Source organism: Ranitomeya imitator, chromosome 3 (assembly GCF_032444005.1).
Source record: "Ranitomeya imitator isolate aRanImi1 chromosome 3, aRanImi1.pri, whole genome shotgun sequence".
In the NCBI taxonomy this organism is placed as follows: Eukaryota; Metazoa; Chordata; class Amphibia; order Anura; family Dendrobatidae; genus Ranitomeya; species Ranitomeya imitator.
In genome coordinates, this window is record NC_091284.1 from 525,519,123 (window position 1) to 525,538,565 (window position 19,443).

At 44.1% G+C, this 19,443-nt stretch overlaps 1 protein-coding gene across 4 annotated transcripts in view; it reads right to left on the reverse strand.

The window, feature by feature from the left end:
- The window catches only part of HJURP (Holliday junction recognition protein), a 74,403-nt gene that overhangs the window by 48,498 nt on the left and 6,462 nt on the right, over nt 1-19,443 (reverse strand). For 3 of the 4 annotated variants that reach the window (XM_069757774.1, XM_069757772.1, XM_069757771.1), the window contains exons 2-3: nt 7,273-7,374; nt 632-698 (exon numbers count right to left, since the gene is read on the reverse strand). In XM_069757774.1, coding sequence (XP_069613875.1) covers nt 632-698; nt 7,273-7,374 — 169 coding nt within the window. Of the gene's footprint in view, nt 1-631; nt 699-7,272; nt 7,375-19,443 lie in introns of those variants that run through there. The other variant, XM_069757773.1, reaches the window with a different exon arrangement.

Sequence of the window (19,443 nt, forward strand, 5' to 3'; positions counted from 1 at the left end):
TGTTTAGCGATCATATTAATTCTTTTATATTGATAGGGATACCAAATATGTCTGACTTTTTTATTGCTTTATTTTAAATGGGGCGAAAGGGGGGTGATTTGAACTTATTAAAAAAAATTAATATATATTTAAACACTTTTTTTTTTTTTTTTTACTTTTGGCATGCTTCAATAGTTTCCATGGGAGACTATAAGCTACCATAAACCGATCAGCTCTGCTACATGCAGGCGATGATCAGATCACCTGTATGTAGCAGAATTGCTGACTTGTTATGAGCGCCGACCATCGGGCAGCGCGCACAGCAGTGACAACCATAGAAATCTGCTGGAGACCTCTGGTTGTCATGCCAGCCCATCGGTGACCTGCAATTATGTGACGGGGGTCACCGATGGACGGGATTTCTGGCCGGAAGAGATGTGGGCTTAGTGCCGGAGTCCACATCACTTTGGACGGAGTCTGACATCAGTGTACTATTACGTCCGATGTTGGAAAGGGGTTAAAATATAATCCTAGAACATCATATCCAGTTTAAACAAGGTGTAAAATGGTGAAGAAAATTAAATTAGACTCTCCAATAATAAAAATGTATAAAGAAAAAAAAAAAGGTTTCTAAGGACAAAACCTTGCTTACCATTACGTGTCTCGTATGTAAGATCTTCCATAAATACAACAACATCATTGTCAAAAGGACGATTGTACTGAATTTAAGAAAGATAAGAATACGTTAACATTGTATGTCAGTGGCATAACACATGATCAGATATGACATTTAGAAAAGAATACACAATAGGCTGGCTAGAATACGTTTTATCTAGCTCCAGCACAGGCGCTTGCAGTGCTGGTCACAAGCACAAGATGCAGGTAATGTTTAAGTCCCAAATTAATAAAAGGAACCTCTACGAATGACACTATAAAACATAGGTGCACCAGGATCTCTTTAAAGGGAATTTGTCAGCAGGTTTTTTCTACTTCATCTGAGAGCAGCTTAATGTAGGCAAATAGAAGTTGAATCCAACAACGTATCACCTAGTTTGTGTGAGAATGGCTGCAAACAGTAATCAGAGTTTTTAGATTTAGAATGCAGCAGGGCTGAGAAAGTTAACCCTGCCACACCAGGCCTCAGTGTACAAAGTACATAGACAGTGAGCTGCATATCACAGGGAGAGGGGAAGTTGCCAGACTAGTGTAGTTCAGCGATGTTAATCTCTTACTGATAAATCCTTTGCAGTTAAGGTACCGTTACACTAAGCGACGCTGCAGCGATATAGACAACGATCCGACCTAAACTAGATCGCTGGAGCGTCGCTGTAGAGACGTCAAACACTGCAGCTCCAGAACGATGCAGGAGCGATCCAGTGACGTAACAGCGATGCACTTATCGTTCTCGCTCCATGTAAAACATTGCTGACATCGTTGCTTTTGCTGTCAAACATGACGAATCACGCCGACCTGACGACCAAATAAAGTTCTGGCCTTCTAGCTCTGACCAGCGATGTCACAGCGGGATCCAGATCGCTGCTGCGTGTCAAACACAACGAGATCGCTATCCAGGACGCTGCAACGTCACAGATCATTGTCGTTCTCGTTGCAAAGTTGCTGAGTGTGACAGTACCTTTAGTAAACAGCAGCACGCACTTTGACAAGTGACAACCCTGAATTCAGGGTTTCACCTTCTATCCCTAGCTTCTTCAGATTTACATAGCAAAAGCATCTGTGATGACAGATTCCCTTTAACAGGCCACCCAAGCTGGCGGCTGCCATGATGACCTGTCTAGATGTCTCTCTTGCCATCAACAGTGATATGACCAATCGTGACTGAAGCATGAGAAAAACCCTCCTGCAGTACCTGGCAGCCGGCTCCAGTCTTCTCAGTGACAAAACTGAAAAAGATCAGAGCCAAAAGATCAGGCAAAACCAACCTGCTTCATTGTGACTGGTCTGCCTGTAATGACAAAGCAATGACAGTGAACGCCAGGTCAGACCACAGCAGATTGGTCCTGGGCCAGCAAGCTGCATGTCTTCAGTGTAGGAGACCACAGTCTTTTTTAAACTATCATTACTTTAACCCCTTAATGACCACCAATACGTCTTTTTACTGGTCTGCGATATGAGAAGCCAGCATCCCCCGACAAGTGACAATCCGGTAGCTTTCAGCTGTACACTATAGCTGACAACTTGCTGCATCAGCCACGATCAGTGTTGGCACCGACTATGATCGTTTAATCCCTTAAAATGCTGCGGTCAATAGTGACTACAGCATCTAGATGGTTAGAGTGTGGAGCCTTCCTCTTTAACCCTATTGGCACAATGAAATCTCAATTGTGTGGTGCAAATGTTTACCACTGCAGTTCATTGCCAAATAATGGCCTTAAAGTCTGCCGAATATAGTAACCTGTTCAGAAGTTATCAAAATTTAGGTGGTAAAAATAAACTCTCATTCCTGTCATGTCACTTTGCATTAATTCCTAAAAAGCACCTGAAGGGTTAATGAACTACCCCGAAGCAATTTTGAATAGTGGAGGGGGTGCGGTTTTTAAAATAGCATCACTTTGGGGGGTTTCCAATATATAGGAGCCCCAAATCACTTCAAAACTAAACAGGTCCGTATAAAAATAAGTTTTGTAAAACTCCGTGAAAAAATAAATGAAAAATTGCTGCTACATTTTTAAGCCTTCTACAATGCTAACAAAACATTTTACAAATGATGCTGATGTACAGTGCCTTGCGAAAGTATTCGGCTCCCTGGAACTTTTCAACCTTTTCCCACTTATGCTTCAAACAAAGAAACCAAATGCTTTGAACAAAGGAAAAAAAAAAAAAAAAGGAATGAACCGCACCTTCAAAAGTCATGGGGGCTCAGTCTCGCAGCATGGGTGCTGTAGGGCAACAGGCCGTCCGCCTTGCTGGTGCATTGCCGCTGTGGCGATGGTCGCCGCACGGCTCCGCTCCATTAGGGCGGTAGGACCCATTACGAGGTTCGCCGTGACGTGGCAGTGGGCTTCATGCAGTGATCAGAATGTTAAACTGAAAACGTCATATTCAGTTATATAAATTTTTGCCTAGCGGCTTTAGATCAACTTATGATTTTTGGAGGTGTGGTTCATGCCTTTTTTTTTTCTTTTTGTATAAAGAAACCAAACGTAAATTTTTGGTGAAGAGTCAACAACAAGTGGAACACAATTGTGAAGTTGAACGAAATTTATTGGTTATTTTAACCCTTTAAGACGCAGCTCTTTTTCATTTTTCGCTCCCCTCCTTCCCAGGGCCATAACTTTTTTATTTTTCTGTCAATTTGGCCATGTGAGGGCTTATTTTTTGTGGGACAAGTTGTACTTTTGAACTACACCATTGGTTTTATCATGTCTTGTACTAGAAAATGGGAAAAAAATTCCAAGTGTGGTGAAATTGCAAAAAAAAGTGCAATCCTACACTGGTTTTTTGTTTGGCTTTTATGCTAGGTTCACTGAATGCTAAAACTGACCTGATATTATGATTCTCCAGGTCATTATGAGTTCATAGACACCAAACAAGTTCTGGGTTATTTTTTATCTAAGTGGTGAAAAAAAATTCCAAACTTTGCTAAAAAAAAAAAAAAAAAAAAAAAAAAAAAAAAGTTGTGCCATTTTCCGATACCCGTAGTGTTTCCATTTTTCGTGATCTTGAGGGCTTATTTTTATGCATGCCGAGCTAAGGTTTTTAATGATACCACTTTTGTGCAGATACCTTCTTTGGATCGCCCATTATTGCATTTTAGCGCAATGTCGCGGTAACCAAAAAAACATTTTTTTTCTCGCTATGCAGTTTAGCGATCAGGTTAATCCTTTTTTTTAACTGATAGATCGGGCGATTCTGAACGCGGTGATACCAAATATGCGTATGTTTGATTTTTTTTATTTTATTTTGAATCGGGCGAAAGGGGAGTGATTTAAACGTTTATATTTTTTTTCATTTTTTTTTTAAAACAATTTTTTAACTTTTGTTATGCTTCAATAGCCTCCATGGGAGGCTACAAGCTGGCATAGCCTGATCGAATCTGCTACATAGCAGCGATCATCAGATCGCTCCTATGTAGCTGAATCACAAACTTGCTATGAGCGCCAACCACAGGGTGGCGCTCACAGCAAGCCAGCATCAACAACCATAGAGGTCTCAAGGAGACCTCGGGTTGTCATGCCGATGCATCGTTGACCCCCGATCATGTGACAGGGGTCGGCGATGCAAGAATTTCCGGCCGCGCGGCCGAAAGCGGTAGTTAAATGCCGCTGTCAGCGTTTGACAGCGGCATTTAACTAGTTAATAGCGGCAGGTGGATAGCGATTCCACCTGCCGCTATTGCGCGCACATGTCAGCTGTACAAAACAGCTGACATGTTGCGACTTTGATGTGGGCTCACCTCAAAGGGGAAGACACGACACGCGCAGTACTAGTACGGGGCATGTTGTGAAGGAGTTAAATTTTTGTGGAGTTTCAAAAACTGAGAAGTGGGGCGTTCAATATTATTTGGCCCCTTTACTTTCAGTGCAGCAAACTCACTCCAGAAGTTCATTGTGGATCTCTGAATGATCCAATGTTGTCCTAAATGCCTAATGATGATAAATATAATCCACCTGTGTGTAATCAAGTCTCCGTATAAATGCACCTGCTCTGTGATAGTCTCAGGGTATGTGCACACGCAGAATGGTCCACTGCGGATTTATCCGCAGCAGATTTGATAAATCCGCATTGGAAAACCGCTGCGTTTTTTTACTGCAGATTTATCGCGTTTTCTATTGCGGATTCCGCTGCGGATTTACATCTGCAGTTTTCTATTGGAGCAGATGTAAAAACGCTGCGGATTCCGCACAAAGAGTTTACATGCTGCGGAAAATAAAACGCTGCGTTTCCGCGCGTTTTTTTCCCGCAGCATGGGCACAGCGTTTTTGGTTTCCCATAGGTTTACATTGTACTGTAAACTCATGGGAAACTGCTGCGGATCCGCAGCTGCGGAAATGCTGCGGATCCGCAGCAAAATCTGCATCGTGTCCACATAGCCTCAGGGTTCTGTTTGAAGCACACAGAGCATTATGGAGACCAAGGAACACAACAGGCAGGTCCGTGATACTGTTGTGGAGAAGTTTAAAGCCGGATTTGGATACAAAATGATTTCCAAAACTTTAAATATCCCAAGGAGCACTGTGCAAATCTACCAAGGCCCGGCCGTCCCTCTAAACTTTCATCTTCATCTGATCAGAGATGCAGCCAAGAGGCCCATGATCACTCTGGATGAACTGCAGAGATCTACAGCTGAGGTGGGACAGTCTGTCCATAGGACAACAATCAGTCATACACTGCACAAATCTGGCCTTTATGGAAGAGTGGCAAGAAGAAAGCCATTTCTCAAAGATATCCATAAAAAGTGTTTAACGATTGCAACAAGCCAACTGGGAGACACCCCGAACATGTGGAAGAAGGTGCTCTGGTCAGATGAAACCAAAATTGAACTTTTTGGCAACAATCACCAAAAATTTACATTTGGTTTCTTTATGTTTGAAACATGATATGTGGGAAAAGGTTGAAAAGTTCCAGGTAGCCGAAAACTTTCGGAAGGCACTATAAAGTAGACAAGTGGGAATGTTATTAATGTTTTTGTGTCGTATGACTCTATCTGAATTAAAGGGATAATCATTCAAAGTTTGAAAATTGCAATTTTTTTTGAAATGTCAAATTTCTGATATTTTTATAAATAAATGCAAAACATATCAACCTAAATTTACCATTACCATAAAGTATGTGTCCAGAAAAAAAAAGAAAAAAAAAAAATCTCAAAATCAATGGGATATGTTGTACCATTGCAAAGTTATTAGTATATAATGTAAGTGACACTGGTCAGATTTTAAAAAATTGACCTGTCACTAAGGGGATAAAGTAATACCACATGAAACTGCACAATCACATACATGTGTGGAGAGATGTGGTATGGTATAGCATCCCCCATCGTACATGTACATTGATTTTGCTTTACAGGGGGTTTTCTATGAACAGAGTTAATTTTAAATCAACATTTTAATCAAGAGATGTTTGAATAATAAATAATTTAAACAATTGGAGGTGTTCAACCTCTAATGACCACCCATATGCTTTTTAACAGCGGCAGTTCAGGTACTTATTCCTGAGAGCTACTTTTTAACGGCATTGAGAAATAAGGGTATAGCGCCTGCCAGCGTTGGAAAAATCCAACTGATCTGATCAGGGACATTTTTTTTTTTTTTACGGTCCCCTGATATTATTTATTTATTTATTTATTTATATATAGCACCATTAATTCCATGGTGCTGTACATGAAAAAGGGGTTACATACAGAGTTATAGATATCGTTTACAGTAAACAAGATTACAATGACAGACTGGTACAGAGGGGAGAGGACCCTGTCCTTGCAGACTTACATTCTATGATCGCAGTTATTCACTGAATAATGGCAATAAAAAAAAAAAAAAATGTAAAAAAAAAAAAAGGCCGATTTAAAATTCACTTCTCTCTCCTTTGATATAATCTAACATAGAAGACAGAAATGGGGTCCCCAAGCCCCTCTAATCTGTCCCCTGGCCCTCCGAGTCATCTTACTGTATAAAAAAAAAAAAAAAAAAAAAAAAAAAAGCTTGTGCCCCTGTCAAATTAAAGATGGGAGTCATAGCTGTTTTTTTCTTTGAGGTAAAATATTGCTGAAAAATAGGACAGTGAGTAAGCTGTAATCCCATGCTGTCTTGTCTGTATTCTCTTTGCTTCCCCCTCTGTATAGGAGCTGTGGTATGATCAGACCATGTCCCTGCAAGCAATTACACAGTACACAGCAGGGGCACATTTATAAGATTAGCTAAGCACAGCATTTTTTTTTGTTTTGTTTTTTTAAACACAACCAGTTGTGGAACTTATTTTTATTGCATGATCTATTAATTAAAATGTACTTTGTTCATGAGGAAAACCCTTTTAAGGATTAAACTTTCGCACTGAGCAGTGTCCTGAGCAGTATGCAAGCACATGCATAGCCTCATGCGGCAACTACCACCTGCCAATGCAGTACATTTATGGCGCTGGAACCAGTTAAATTAGACACACCTCATGGCTCCATTCAAATCTATTGGCGTGCTGTATGACTTTCCTTCATTTGTATGAAAGTCCAATGGAGAATTAAAATTTCTGGTATGTTTCTAGGAAAGGTCAGAATCTTTCTAAAACTGAAGGCATGCCATTTTTAGTAGAGATAAGATACATATAAATCTAGATGTACCTACTAACCTTTTTAAAAATGTTTTTCATTCTTGATTGAAATCCACGCTCACTTCTGTCCAAACCTTTTATGAAATCACTTTCTTCAGCAATCTTCTTAATGCCAGGAGTCTAGAGCAATGAACAGACACTGGATGGATATTGTCATATAATGCTTGTTACAAGCAATTTTCCGCTTATTAAAATTTGCAGCTGTTCTTGAGTTAACACTTTTCTTTACTGCTAGTTGCCTAGGCCGATCTCAGCTGTATAACTTGCAAGCACTGCGCTGATGCTGGCCAGGATTAAAAGGCAACATCTCGCTCAAGCTATCCTGACCAATGTAAGTGCTTACAGGCGCAATAGAAAAAAAAGCCTATAAGCACTGTGCATGTTCTGCTGTCAAGCAGGAGGGGGTCGGTCTCCAAGGCTAAGAGCTGTAAACAAAAGAAAACTTAAAATTGATCCAGTTACTGATTGCGCAAGTGCAGTCGGGTACGTTTTGCTCTGAAATGCTGCAAGGTTTCAGAGAAAATGGTGCCCGGATGGCTTCTCCTTGCCCCAATTACCATAATTAACAGGTCTCTAAGTACACACATAAGACAGACATACTTGGCTGCAATTGCGCAGCCAGACTCAGATTCATGCTGAAACACAGGTAGCATGAATCCAACACTGGCTCCAACATACCAAACTATTCTAATGTTTATATTCATGAATATGTAAAAAAATTTTTTGCAAATTTTGCCTAATTGTGCCCATCTTTTCATATAAATGGCAAGGCAGAGTATAACCAAGCATGCTACCAACAGGGGTATTTTCATTTTACATATTTATCATTCACTGACGAGCCTGCAACGAGGGGTCCTGCTCTCTCCATTTACAGCTATAGCACCAAGTTGGGTGCTCCATTCCTTGAGACGTGTGTCCTCTCCAAGATATTTAAGCAGTGTGCTAGATAATTATTGTCTCATCAGTGACCACCACTTTCAGAATGCACCTCACAAGCCAATTAGTTGATCACCTCTGCTCCCAACAACTCAGCAATCAGTTTGTCAGGGAAAGCCACAGCTATTCAGACCTTTCCTTCAGTATTGTATGTGTCCGTGTAATAGGAGCAACTCCTATACAGCAGCCCTCAGTTTTGGCTTACTGAGAGGAGTCCTAAGTAGAAAACTATCAGTGATGTGAATATGCTCTGTGAAGAATATGGGGAGATGTCATTTCATGCCAATCGACTACCTTATCGGTTTGAAGGGGAGACCAGACATCTGGCTTAGCAGGGGGTCCAGCTTCAACAGATCCAAGTGATAAATCTCACACTTTAAGCAGCCTCGCTGGTACCAAGACCTTACCTTGCGCAGGCGTGTACTACGGAGGACATAGAATGAACTTCAATCCAATATTGCGGCCAGCGGGTAAGGAAAGGGTGAATCAAAACACCAGAAAACTCTGCCCATATGACCGAAAACCGGACCCGCCAAATTCAGGTGACAGGTTCCCTTTAAAATTCACGGCCAGATCTACTAGAACACTTCACCCAGAAATAGGGCAACCACCAAAATTTGCACAATTATACATCATTGATACAAATGAGGTTACAGAACAAAGGATGAACCTGAAAGCAGACGAAAAGTGTGATGCTGAACTGATGAAATTGATGTACATTTATAAAAAAAAAAAAAAAAAAAAAAAGCTCATTTACGGCCGCATATCGCATGCTAAAAGACATCGAAGCTGAGGAGGAACAGAGGGCTACACAAAATGCTACTAAAATGCCTTCTATTGTCATGGCCATTAAACAAGAACGTAAACAGGATCCCAGACTTTACAACAAACCACGTGTAAGTGAGGTCGCAGTTTTTCAAAACGATGATGGAGAACCTCCTTTTCAAAGGGATATATTAGTCCATCTTAAGCCAGACCAAAACAATCCTTTGGTTCCTAAGACACAACGAATTAGCATTTTGCACAGCAACCTTGATGCTCTTCTGTATCCGCTATTCTTTCCAAGAGGTGATCAAGGGTGGCATGAAAACCTAAACCAGCAAGGAACTTCAAGAATTACACAGCTGCAATACTACAGTTTTCTTCTGTTTGTCCGAAATTACTTCAATCCTATTTTAAACGGTGGGAAACTGACACAACAGTACTTAGTTGACGCATATGTTAAAATTGAAGCTAATCGTCTAAATTTCATAAGAATGAACCAAAAACAACTTAGGCTAGGGTCACATTGCGTTAGTGCAATCCGTTTAGCGCTAGCGGGTTGCGCTAACGCAATGTTTTTAACGTCCCCGATCTGCGAGAGCGGGGAACGGACCACGGGCGCGCCTCGGACGCTGCAAGCAGCGTCCGCGGCGCGCCAGGAAACACCGGCGCGTCGCTAGCGCGTGCCGAACATGGCACGCGCTAGTGCTGCGCGTTCTCATTGCCGTGAATGGGCGCGCTAACGGACGCGTTGCACGGCGTTAATTTCGCCGTGCAACGCTGTCCGTTAGCGCGTTCCCATTAACGCAATGGGAACCTAGCCTTAAAGTTGAAGACTACTGCGTTCAAGAACATTTGCAAAAACAATCAATTGAAAAAGGAATTCCAATTGGAAAAACAGTAATTCTCCAGTCGTCGTTTGAAGGTAGCCCCCGCAACATGCAACAGCGTTATCAAGATGCAATGGTAATAGTAACAAAGTATGGAAGACCTGACATTTTTCTGACCTGTAATCCTAAATGGCCAGAAATTACCGAAAATCTAGAAAACCGGGCAAAAAGTTGAACACAGACCGGACTTAGTCGCACGCGTATTTCGACTGAAACTCAGCAGCCTTTTGAAAGACATCGTCGTAGGGTCGTAGCAATGGTATACGTCATAGAGTTTCAGAAACGAGGTCTCCCACATGCGCATACTAATTATCTTAGACACAGATTCCACGTTTCGTACGGAGGAAGAAATTGATAACATAGTGTGGGCTGAAATTCCTAACCAAGAGTATCCTGAACTGTATAATATTGTAGTCTTTCATATGGTTCATGGCCCATGTGGTCCACAAGTCCTGGGGTGGTATCGGTACATTGATGATATTTTGTTTGTTTGGCAGGGTTCTATCGAACAGCTTCATTTGTACAGTATATGCAGGAATTGAATCGCAACAGCCTCAACATCAGGCTTACATACAACTTCAGTCGTAAGAGTATTTCTTTTCTTGATATCATGTTGCTGATCCAGGATGATGGTTGCATGCACACTGATGTGTTTAGGAAAGAAACCTCAGTTAATGCACTCCTCCATGCCTCCTCACCTCATAATAGCTCCACAATTGGAGCTATTCCGATTGGACAATTTCTAAGGATGAGGAGAATCTGCTCCATGGAGGAGGCATTTGAAAGGCAGTCTGTGGACCTTGGGGAGAGATTCCGGTCACGTGGTTATAGTAATAGAAGCATAAATCGTGGCTATACCTGTGCTAAAAATCAGGAGATGTGACCTATTGTCACAATCATCTAAATTGAAAAAAAGTGAGGCTGGTAAAATTAGATACATCTCTACATTTAATCACCAATGGGGACTGATGAGTATTTTGAGGAGACACTGGCCGATTTTAAAAACAGAACCTACTTTGGCCAAATATCTTTCAGACGAACCTCTCATGACAGCCAGAAGAGCTAAAAACCTGAGGGATATACTAGTGAAAAGCCATTATGTGACCAAAACCCCTACCATTTTTGGTGCTGGGAAATGTAGGTGGGGCTTTTTTCCATGTGGCGATTGTTTAGCTTGCCGTAATCATGTTAGGGCACTGTCCTTTACCTCAGCTGATGGCAAGAGAGAATTTAAAATTACAGATTATATATCCTGTAGCACCACATTTGTGGTGTATATGGCCAGATATACATGCGGATTGTCCTATGTAGGACTAAGGCTACTTTCACACTAGCGTCGGAATCTGCCCGTCGCAATGCGTCGGGCTGAGATTCCGACGCTAGCGTTTGATGCGCCGCACATTGGGTGCAGCGGATGCATTTCTCCGGCGCATCCGCTGCCCCATTGTGAGGTGCGGGGAGGTGGGGGCGGAGTTCCAGCCACGCATGCTGCGCGGTCGGAAAAAGCAGTCCGTCGGCAGCAAAAAAGTTACATTTAACGTTTTTTGCTCCCGGCGGTCCGCCACAACACAGCGCAACCGTCGCACGACGGTTGCTACGTGTGGCAATGCGTCGCTAATGTTAATCTATGGGGCAAAAACGCATCCTGCAAACAACTTTGCAGGATGCGTTTTTTTGCCATAAACGACGCATTGCGACGTAATGCAAAAAACGCCAGTGTGAAAGTAGCCTTACCTCACGTGAACTGAGGATTAGGACTCGTGAGCATATAAGAGACATCGTAGCGGCAAGTGAGGTAAAGGACATTGCATCCTTAAAGACTATGCCCCATCACTTTAAGCAGCACCATGGATGTAATCCTAAAGAATTGAAGGTTTTTGGCATAGACCACGTTAGATGTGGCACAAGAGGTGGTGATCTTAAGAAAAACTTGCACAACTATGTGTGTTTATGTGAACTGCATATAATTCCCACCTGGTATGCTGCTGTCCATCTACTCTGCCTTTCCTGCAATGTGTGTTTATGTGAACTGCATATAATTCCCACCTGGTATGCTGCTGTCCATCTACTCTGCCTTTCCTGCAATGTGTGTTTATGTGAACTGCATATAATTCCCACCTGGTATGCTTTGCTTACCCATTGTTTTCTATCCATTCGTATTTCACTTCCCTTGCTTCTTGCTTGCATACCTGAGTGGCCATCTACCCCACCCCCTCTTTATGACCTGGCTTAACTGTGAACATGTGCTCTAGACACACACGCCCACATCCTCCCTCTCAGCTGTGAGCCCTTAGGTGCCCATAAATTCATAGCCATGAGTCTGACCAGACGTGTCTGACCATCTTAGAAATTGCATTTTTAAATTGCTATGAATTAGACTAGAATTGGACTGGAATTGACTGGAAGGTAAAGGAATAGAAAACCACTATAATGTTTCGGTTTCTTTTCACATTCACCCCCATACTACTCTATTTCTTCCTATCTCCTGTAGTCCCTCCACCCAGTAAAGAACTAGTCATTTCTCCCTCCATCCTCCCCAGTCATCTCACCTCCTCCACAGAACTATTCCTCCACATACAATCCTTTCTCGCCAGGCACACACGGCCACATCATGACCTATCCAGCTCACACCTTCTAACGCTCTGTCTGCTGCTCCTCATTGCTGGCGACATATCCCCAAATCCTGGCCCTCCTCATCACATCCCCACACTCATTTCTAATCCCCTGCCACGAGCCTCTACACGTCCTCGCAACCACAGTAACCTCATACCCATTCATCCTGCCCCCACTCCCCCAATTTCCCTATCTGGAGCACTATGGAACGCACGCTCTGTCTGCAATAAACTTCCATTTATCCATGACCTCTTTATCAATAACAAACTCTCCTTCCTCGGCATCACTGAAACCTGGCTCACCCCTTCTGACACAGCCTCCCCTGCGGCACTCTCTTACAGTGGCTTCCACCTTTCTCACACACCCCGCCCCAGCAGCAAGCATGGCGGAGGAGTTGGTTTTCTCCTGTCAGATAACTGCTCCTTCACCCCAATCCCACTGCCACCCTCTGTTATCCTCCCTTCCTTTGAGGTGCACTCTGTGCGCATCTACTCCCCCTCCAACCTCCAACTGGCTGTCATCTACCGTCCCCCAGGGCCAGCCACCACCTTCTTCGACCACTTCACCACCTGGCTACTCCACTTCCTCGCCGCTGACATCCCCACTATCATCATGGGCGACTTCAACATCCCCATTGACACTTCCCTCTCAGCTGCCACTAAACTTCTATCTCTCACTTCCTCCTTTGGCCTCACTCAATGGTCTTCTACAGCCACCCACAAAGATGGTCACACACTGGACCTCATTCTCACCCGCCTCTGCTCCCTATCTAACCTCTCAAACTCACCTCTTCCTCTTTCTGACCACAACCTACTTACATTCTCTTCCCTTTCCACTCCTTGTCTACAACCCCCACCCCACAAACTCTCACACCCTCGCAGAAATCTTAAACACCTTGATCTTCACTCACTCTCTGAATCCCTCCTCCCTCTCACAGACATAAGCTCCCTACACAATGCGGATGATGCTGCCGCTCTATATAACACCACAATAGCTGCAGCTTTGGAATCTCTTGCCCCTCTCACACATACCAAAGCTCGCAAAATCAACAGACAACCCTGGCACACCAGCATGACAAAAGAACTGAGGCGAGCTTCCAGAGCTGCTGAGCGCAGATGGAAAAGATCCCACTCCATCGAGCACTTCATCGCATTCAAACAGTCCCTCACTGCTTTCAAAACCATGCTCGCCACAGCAAAACAAACCTACTTCTCATCTCTCATATCCTCTCTGTCTCACAACCCCAAACAGTTATTCAACACCTTCAACTCTCTCCTCCGTCCCCCAGCACCTCCTCCCTCCCCACTCATCTCAGCTGAAGACTTCGCCTCATTTTTCAAGCAGAAAATTGAGAACATCAGAGACAATTTTAGTAAACAACCCCCAGAACCCTTCCTCCCAACTACCCAGCCCTCCACCTCCAAAACCAACTTCTCCACCATTACAGAAGACGGACTCTCCACTCTACTCTCAAGATCGCATCTCACCACCTGTGCACTTGACCCACTCCCATCCCACTTCATCCCAAACCTCACCACAGTCTTCATCCCAACCCTAACCCATCTCTTTAACCTATCACTAACAACTGGCATTTTCCCCTCAAGCTTTAAACATGCCACAATCACACCTATCCTCAAAAAGCCCTCTCTTGACCCATCCTCTGTATCTAGCTATCGCCCTATATCACTTCTCCCCTTTGCCTCAAAACTACTGGAACAACATGTCCATATTGAACTGTCCTCCCATCTATCTTCCTGCTCCTTCTTCGACCGCTTTCAATCAGGCTTCCGGTCACACCACTCCACTGAAACTGCCCTAACTAAGGTCACCAATGACCTATTAACCGCCAAGAGCAAGCGACACTACTCTGTCCTCCTCCTCCTGGACCTGTCCTCTGCCTTTGACACAGTGGACCATTCCCTGCTGCTGCAGACCCTCTCATCCCTTGGCATCACAGAATTGGCCCTATCCTGGATCTCATCATACCTAACTGACCGTACATTCAGCGTCTCCCACTCACACACCACCTCCTCACCTCGCCCCCTATCTGTCGGAGTCCCGCAAGGTTCAGTTCTAGGACCCCTGCTCTTCTCCATCTACACCTTTGGCCTGGGACAGCTCATAGAATCTCACGGCTTTCAGTATCATCTCTATGCTGACGACACACAGATCTACATCTCTGGACCAGATATCACCTCCCTACTAACCAGAATCCCTCAATGTCTGTCTGCTATTTCATCCTTCTTCTCCACTAGATTTCTAAAACTTAACATGGACAAAACAGAATTCATCATCTTTCCCCCATCTCACGCGATCTCCCCAACGAACCTATCCATTACAGTAAACGGCTGCCCACTCTCCCCAGTCCCACAAGCCCGCTGTCTTGGGGTAATCCTTGACACTGATCTCTCCTTTAAACCACATATCCAAACCCTTTCCACTTCCTGCCGCCTCCAACTCAAAAATATTTCACGGATCCGCACATTCCTAAACCAAGAATCTGCAAAAACCCTAGTCCATGCCCTCATCATCTCCCGCCTTGACTACTGTAACCTCCTGCTCTGTGGCCTCCCCTCTAACACTCTTGCACCCCTCCAATCTATTCTAAACTCTGCTGCCCGACTAATCCACCTGTCCCCCCGCTATTCCCCGGCCTCTCCCCTCTGTCAATCCCTGCACTGGCTCCCCATCACCCAGAGACTCCAGTACAAAAGCCTAACCATGACATATAAAGCCATCCACAACCTGTCTCCTCCATACATCTGTGACCTCGTCTCCCGGTACTTTCCTGCACGCAACCTCCGATCCTCACAAGATCTCCTTCTCTACTCCCCTATTATCTCCTCTTCCCACAATCGCATACAAGATTTCTCTCGTGCATCCCCCCTACTCTGGAATGCTCTACCACAACATATCAGACTCTCGCCTACCATCGAAACCTTCAAAAAGAACCTGAAGACCCACCTCTTCCGACAAGCCTACAACCTGCAGTAACCACCGATTGACCAAACCGCTGCACGGCCAGCTCTACCCTCACCTACTGTATCCTCACCCATCTCTTGTAGATTGTGAGCCCTCGCGGGCAGGGTCCTCTCTCCTCCTGTACCAGTTGTGACTTGTATTTTTCAAGATTATTGTACTTGTTTTATTATGTATACCCCTCCTCACATGTAAAGCGCCATGGAATAAATGGCGCTATAATAATAAATAATAATAATAATAATAATAACTAGAATGCCGTTGGATCACAATATTAGGAACCATGTCCCCACAAGGCTTAAATGAACTTAGCTTTGCGTCCTTTTTATAAATTAATCTGCTCAGGTCTGTTTTGATTCATCGTTTCTGGATTTTAACTTAGTGTGTTTTATATTTGTATTATTTTAGTACTCTCATCGCACGTATCAGATTCCATCATGGTCTGTTATCCTGGGCATCCATGAAGTGTCGTAACATCATGACATCTGTGATATGGCGGCTGAACATTATGAAAAATCCATCTGGTGGTTTATTCCGGGGGTGCAGAGATATATCTTGTTCTAGTTTAGTCTGAATGTTTGTGCTGATTTTTTTATTGCCTATATTTATTCATATGGCTGATTATATTTTTTCACACATTTCTTAATAAGTATGTTTCACTCAGCACTGTTTAATATATATATATATATATATATATATATTAGTATATTATTCGGCTGCTGCCCTTTTTCACTTGGCTTCTGAATATTATATATTATTCGGTTTCTGCCCCTTTCTTTCACTGGTCTTTCACTTTAGTTTTCATAACATCAGGCACACATTGAATACTTACCCATTTTTGATATTATACTTTTCATTACTGCCTCTTTTTCCTTCTGCCTCTTATCTGTATATGTACAGATGGCGATCGCGGCGCGTGCGCAGTGCGGCAGGGTGCATGACGCATCATATCCGGCCTCCGGATCGGTCACGGCGGTATACTGACGTCATGAGGGCTTTTCCCTCCTACCGCCCGGTCATAGGAATGCCTTATCCGATGTGATCGATCGTACCTGCGTGACGCTGCGCATGCACCACTAATCACGCCGCTGATTAGGAACATATGTTCACTCCACATAAATATGCCCAGTTTATGCACACAACCACAGCCCCCCGAGGAATCCCAACGCGAAACGCACGTCGGGGCTGCCGGACTGACACTGACTTTATGGGTAAGATTAACATGGCCTTACTATCTATTCCTTTCCTATTTAAGGTTAACATAATTAGTTACTGACATGGCCCCACTAGGAACATGCACTGCTGCACCTTACCAGGCACTATGCACTTTTGTATGATATAGCTTCTTATATATGTATCTAGCATGGCATGTTCTTAGCGTTTTGTTTAATTGAACCCGTGGTGCGATCTTCAGTGGTTTTTGTCCCCCGTATATGAGCTCTGTCTGTACCTTGTCCATTACGTCTGTATACATTTCGTGTTTATATTAATAAATTTGTTACATTTTATTAAGTTATGGTCTTGGGATTATATGCTCCATGTTTTGGTGTAGGATATTTCATGGCCCATGTGGTGTAGCAAATCCAAAAAGTCCATGCATGGAAAACGGAAAGTGTACAAAAGGGTTTCCAAAGGAGTTGAAACAGCACACTATTAAAGGGAACCTGTCACCCCGTTTTTTCAGATTGAGCTATAAATACTGTTAAATAGGGCCTGCGCTGTGTGTTACTATAGTGTATGTAGTGTACCCTGATTCCCCATGTATGCTGAGAAATACATTACCAAAGTCGCCGTTTTCGCCTGTCAATCAGGCTGGTCAGGTCGGGTGGGCGTGTTCACAGCGCTCTTTTCTTCCCCAGCTTTCCGTTGGTGGCGTAGTGGTGTGCGCATGTCCAAGGTCCGAATTCCCTGCGCCCACGTGAAGACACAGCGCGCGATCTGCGCTGTCATCCCTGTCATCGGTGGGGGCGGCCATCTTCCTGGGGCCGCGCGTGCGCAGATGGAGTGCTCTGCTGCGCGGGGCTTCAGGAAAATGGCCGCGGGATGCCGCGCGTGCGCAGAAGAGATCGCGGCGGCCATTTTCCCAAAGCCGAGATGCAAACTCGGCTTTGGGAAAATGGCCGCCGCGATCTCTTCTGCGCACGTGCGGCATCCCGCGGCCATTTTCCTGAAGCCCCGTGCAGCAGAGCACTCCATCTGCGCACGCGCGGCCCCAGGAAGATGGCCGCCCCCACCGATGAAAGGGATGACAGCGCAGATCGCGCGCTGTGTCTTCACGTGGGCGCAGGGAATTCGGACCTTGGACATGCGCACACCACTACGCCACCAACGGAAAGCTGGGGAAGAAAAGAGCGCTGTGAACACGCCCACCCGACCTGACCAGCCTGATTGACAGGCGAAAACGGCGACTTTGGTAATGTATTTCTCAGCATACATGGGGAATCAGGGTACACTACATACACTATAGTAACACACAGCGCAGGCCCCATTTAACAGTATTTATAGCTCAATCTGAAAAAACGGGGTGACAGGTTCCCTTTAAAGACTTGGATGGCTACCCATCCTACCAGTGACAACACATTGATAACATTGTTTGCAACAAAAAAAATTATAAATAACTCATGGATAGTCCCATACAACCCGTACTTATCAAAACGCTACAACTGTCACATCAACGTAGAAATCTGTGCTTTAATAAAAAGTGTAAAATATATATTCAAGTACATAAGGGGCATGACAAAGCGAACATCGAAATACAACAGAAAACAGTCAATCACGAGGAATCATCATCTTTTATTGACTCAAGATACGTCAGTGCTCCAGAAGCTGCTTGGAGGATATTTGCGTTTCCAATGCATTCACAGTCCCATACCATTATACGCTTGGCTATTCATTTACCAAATCAACAGCAGCTTTATTTCTTTGAAGATGCTGAAGTCAAAGATGTCTCAAAAACTTTAAGCACCACGTCAACATTAATAGAATGGTTTTTGCTGAACCAACGTGATGAAAACGCAAGGCAGTATTTGTACCGAGAGATTCCAGAGGATTACTGCTTACATTTTCACAACAAAAGTGGAAATTGTCAAAATTGCGAATCTTATGCCATGCAAGATGTCAAAAATGTCTTACTTCTGCATGGAAAAACGTTTTCAGACTTTAATTTCCAACAGCCTGCAATTCAAGGTCCACAAGTTCCAGAGTATGACGACGCTTACGAATTATTGTTGGCAACAGAGAAAATAAACTCCTTAAATGAACAACAACAGATTGCATATGACAGTATTAGGAGCGCTATAGAAAACCAAGCAGATTCAAGGCCAAAATGTTTCTTAATTGACGGTCCAGGAGGGAGCGGTAAAACATATCTCTATGAAGTTTTAATGCATCACGTTAGAGGGTTGGGAAAAGTCGTATTGCCATCTGCCACAACAGGTATTGCAGCAAACCTTTTACGAGGAGGTCGCACTATCCATTCACTCTTTGGGATACCAGTTCCAGTCAACGAAATCTCTGTTTCCAGAATAAAACAAGACACATTTGCAGGAAGACTGTTAAAAGGGCCACTGTCACCCCCTCCAGCCATTATAAACTAAAAGAGCCACCTTGTGCAGCAGTAATGCTGCAGTCTTTTAGTTTTTGGTGCATGTATTCCCAAAATAAAGCGTTTTATAACTTCTCCAAAATACCTGTCTTTATCCAGGGAGGCAGGTCCTCACCCCCCCTGCTTGAACCACCACACTGCTGTCACTCACATGTTCAGGGGGCTCCGGGTGCCACCCCCTTCGTGCTGTTTTCGCATGAAATCCGGCGCCTGCCATCTGACGTCCCAGCCAGGCTTGCAGACTGCGCCTGTGCGGCCACCCACCTTGGTAATCCCAGCCCCGCAGTGTGTTATGCATTATGCACAGTGCGGGGCTGGGATTCCTGGGCATGTGCACTGCGTGTGTCAGCCACTCACCCAGGTCCCCCCGCTGACACACGCAGTGCGCATGCCCAGGAATCCCAG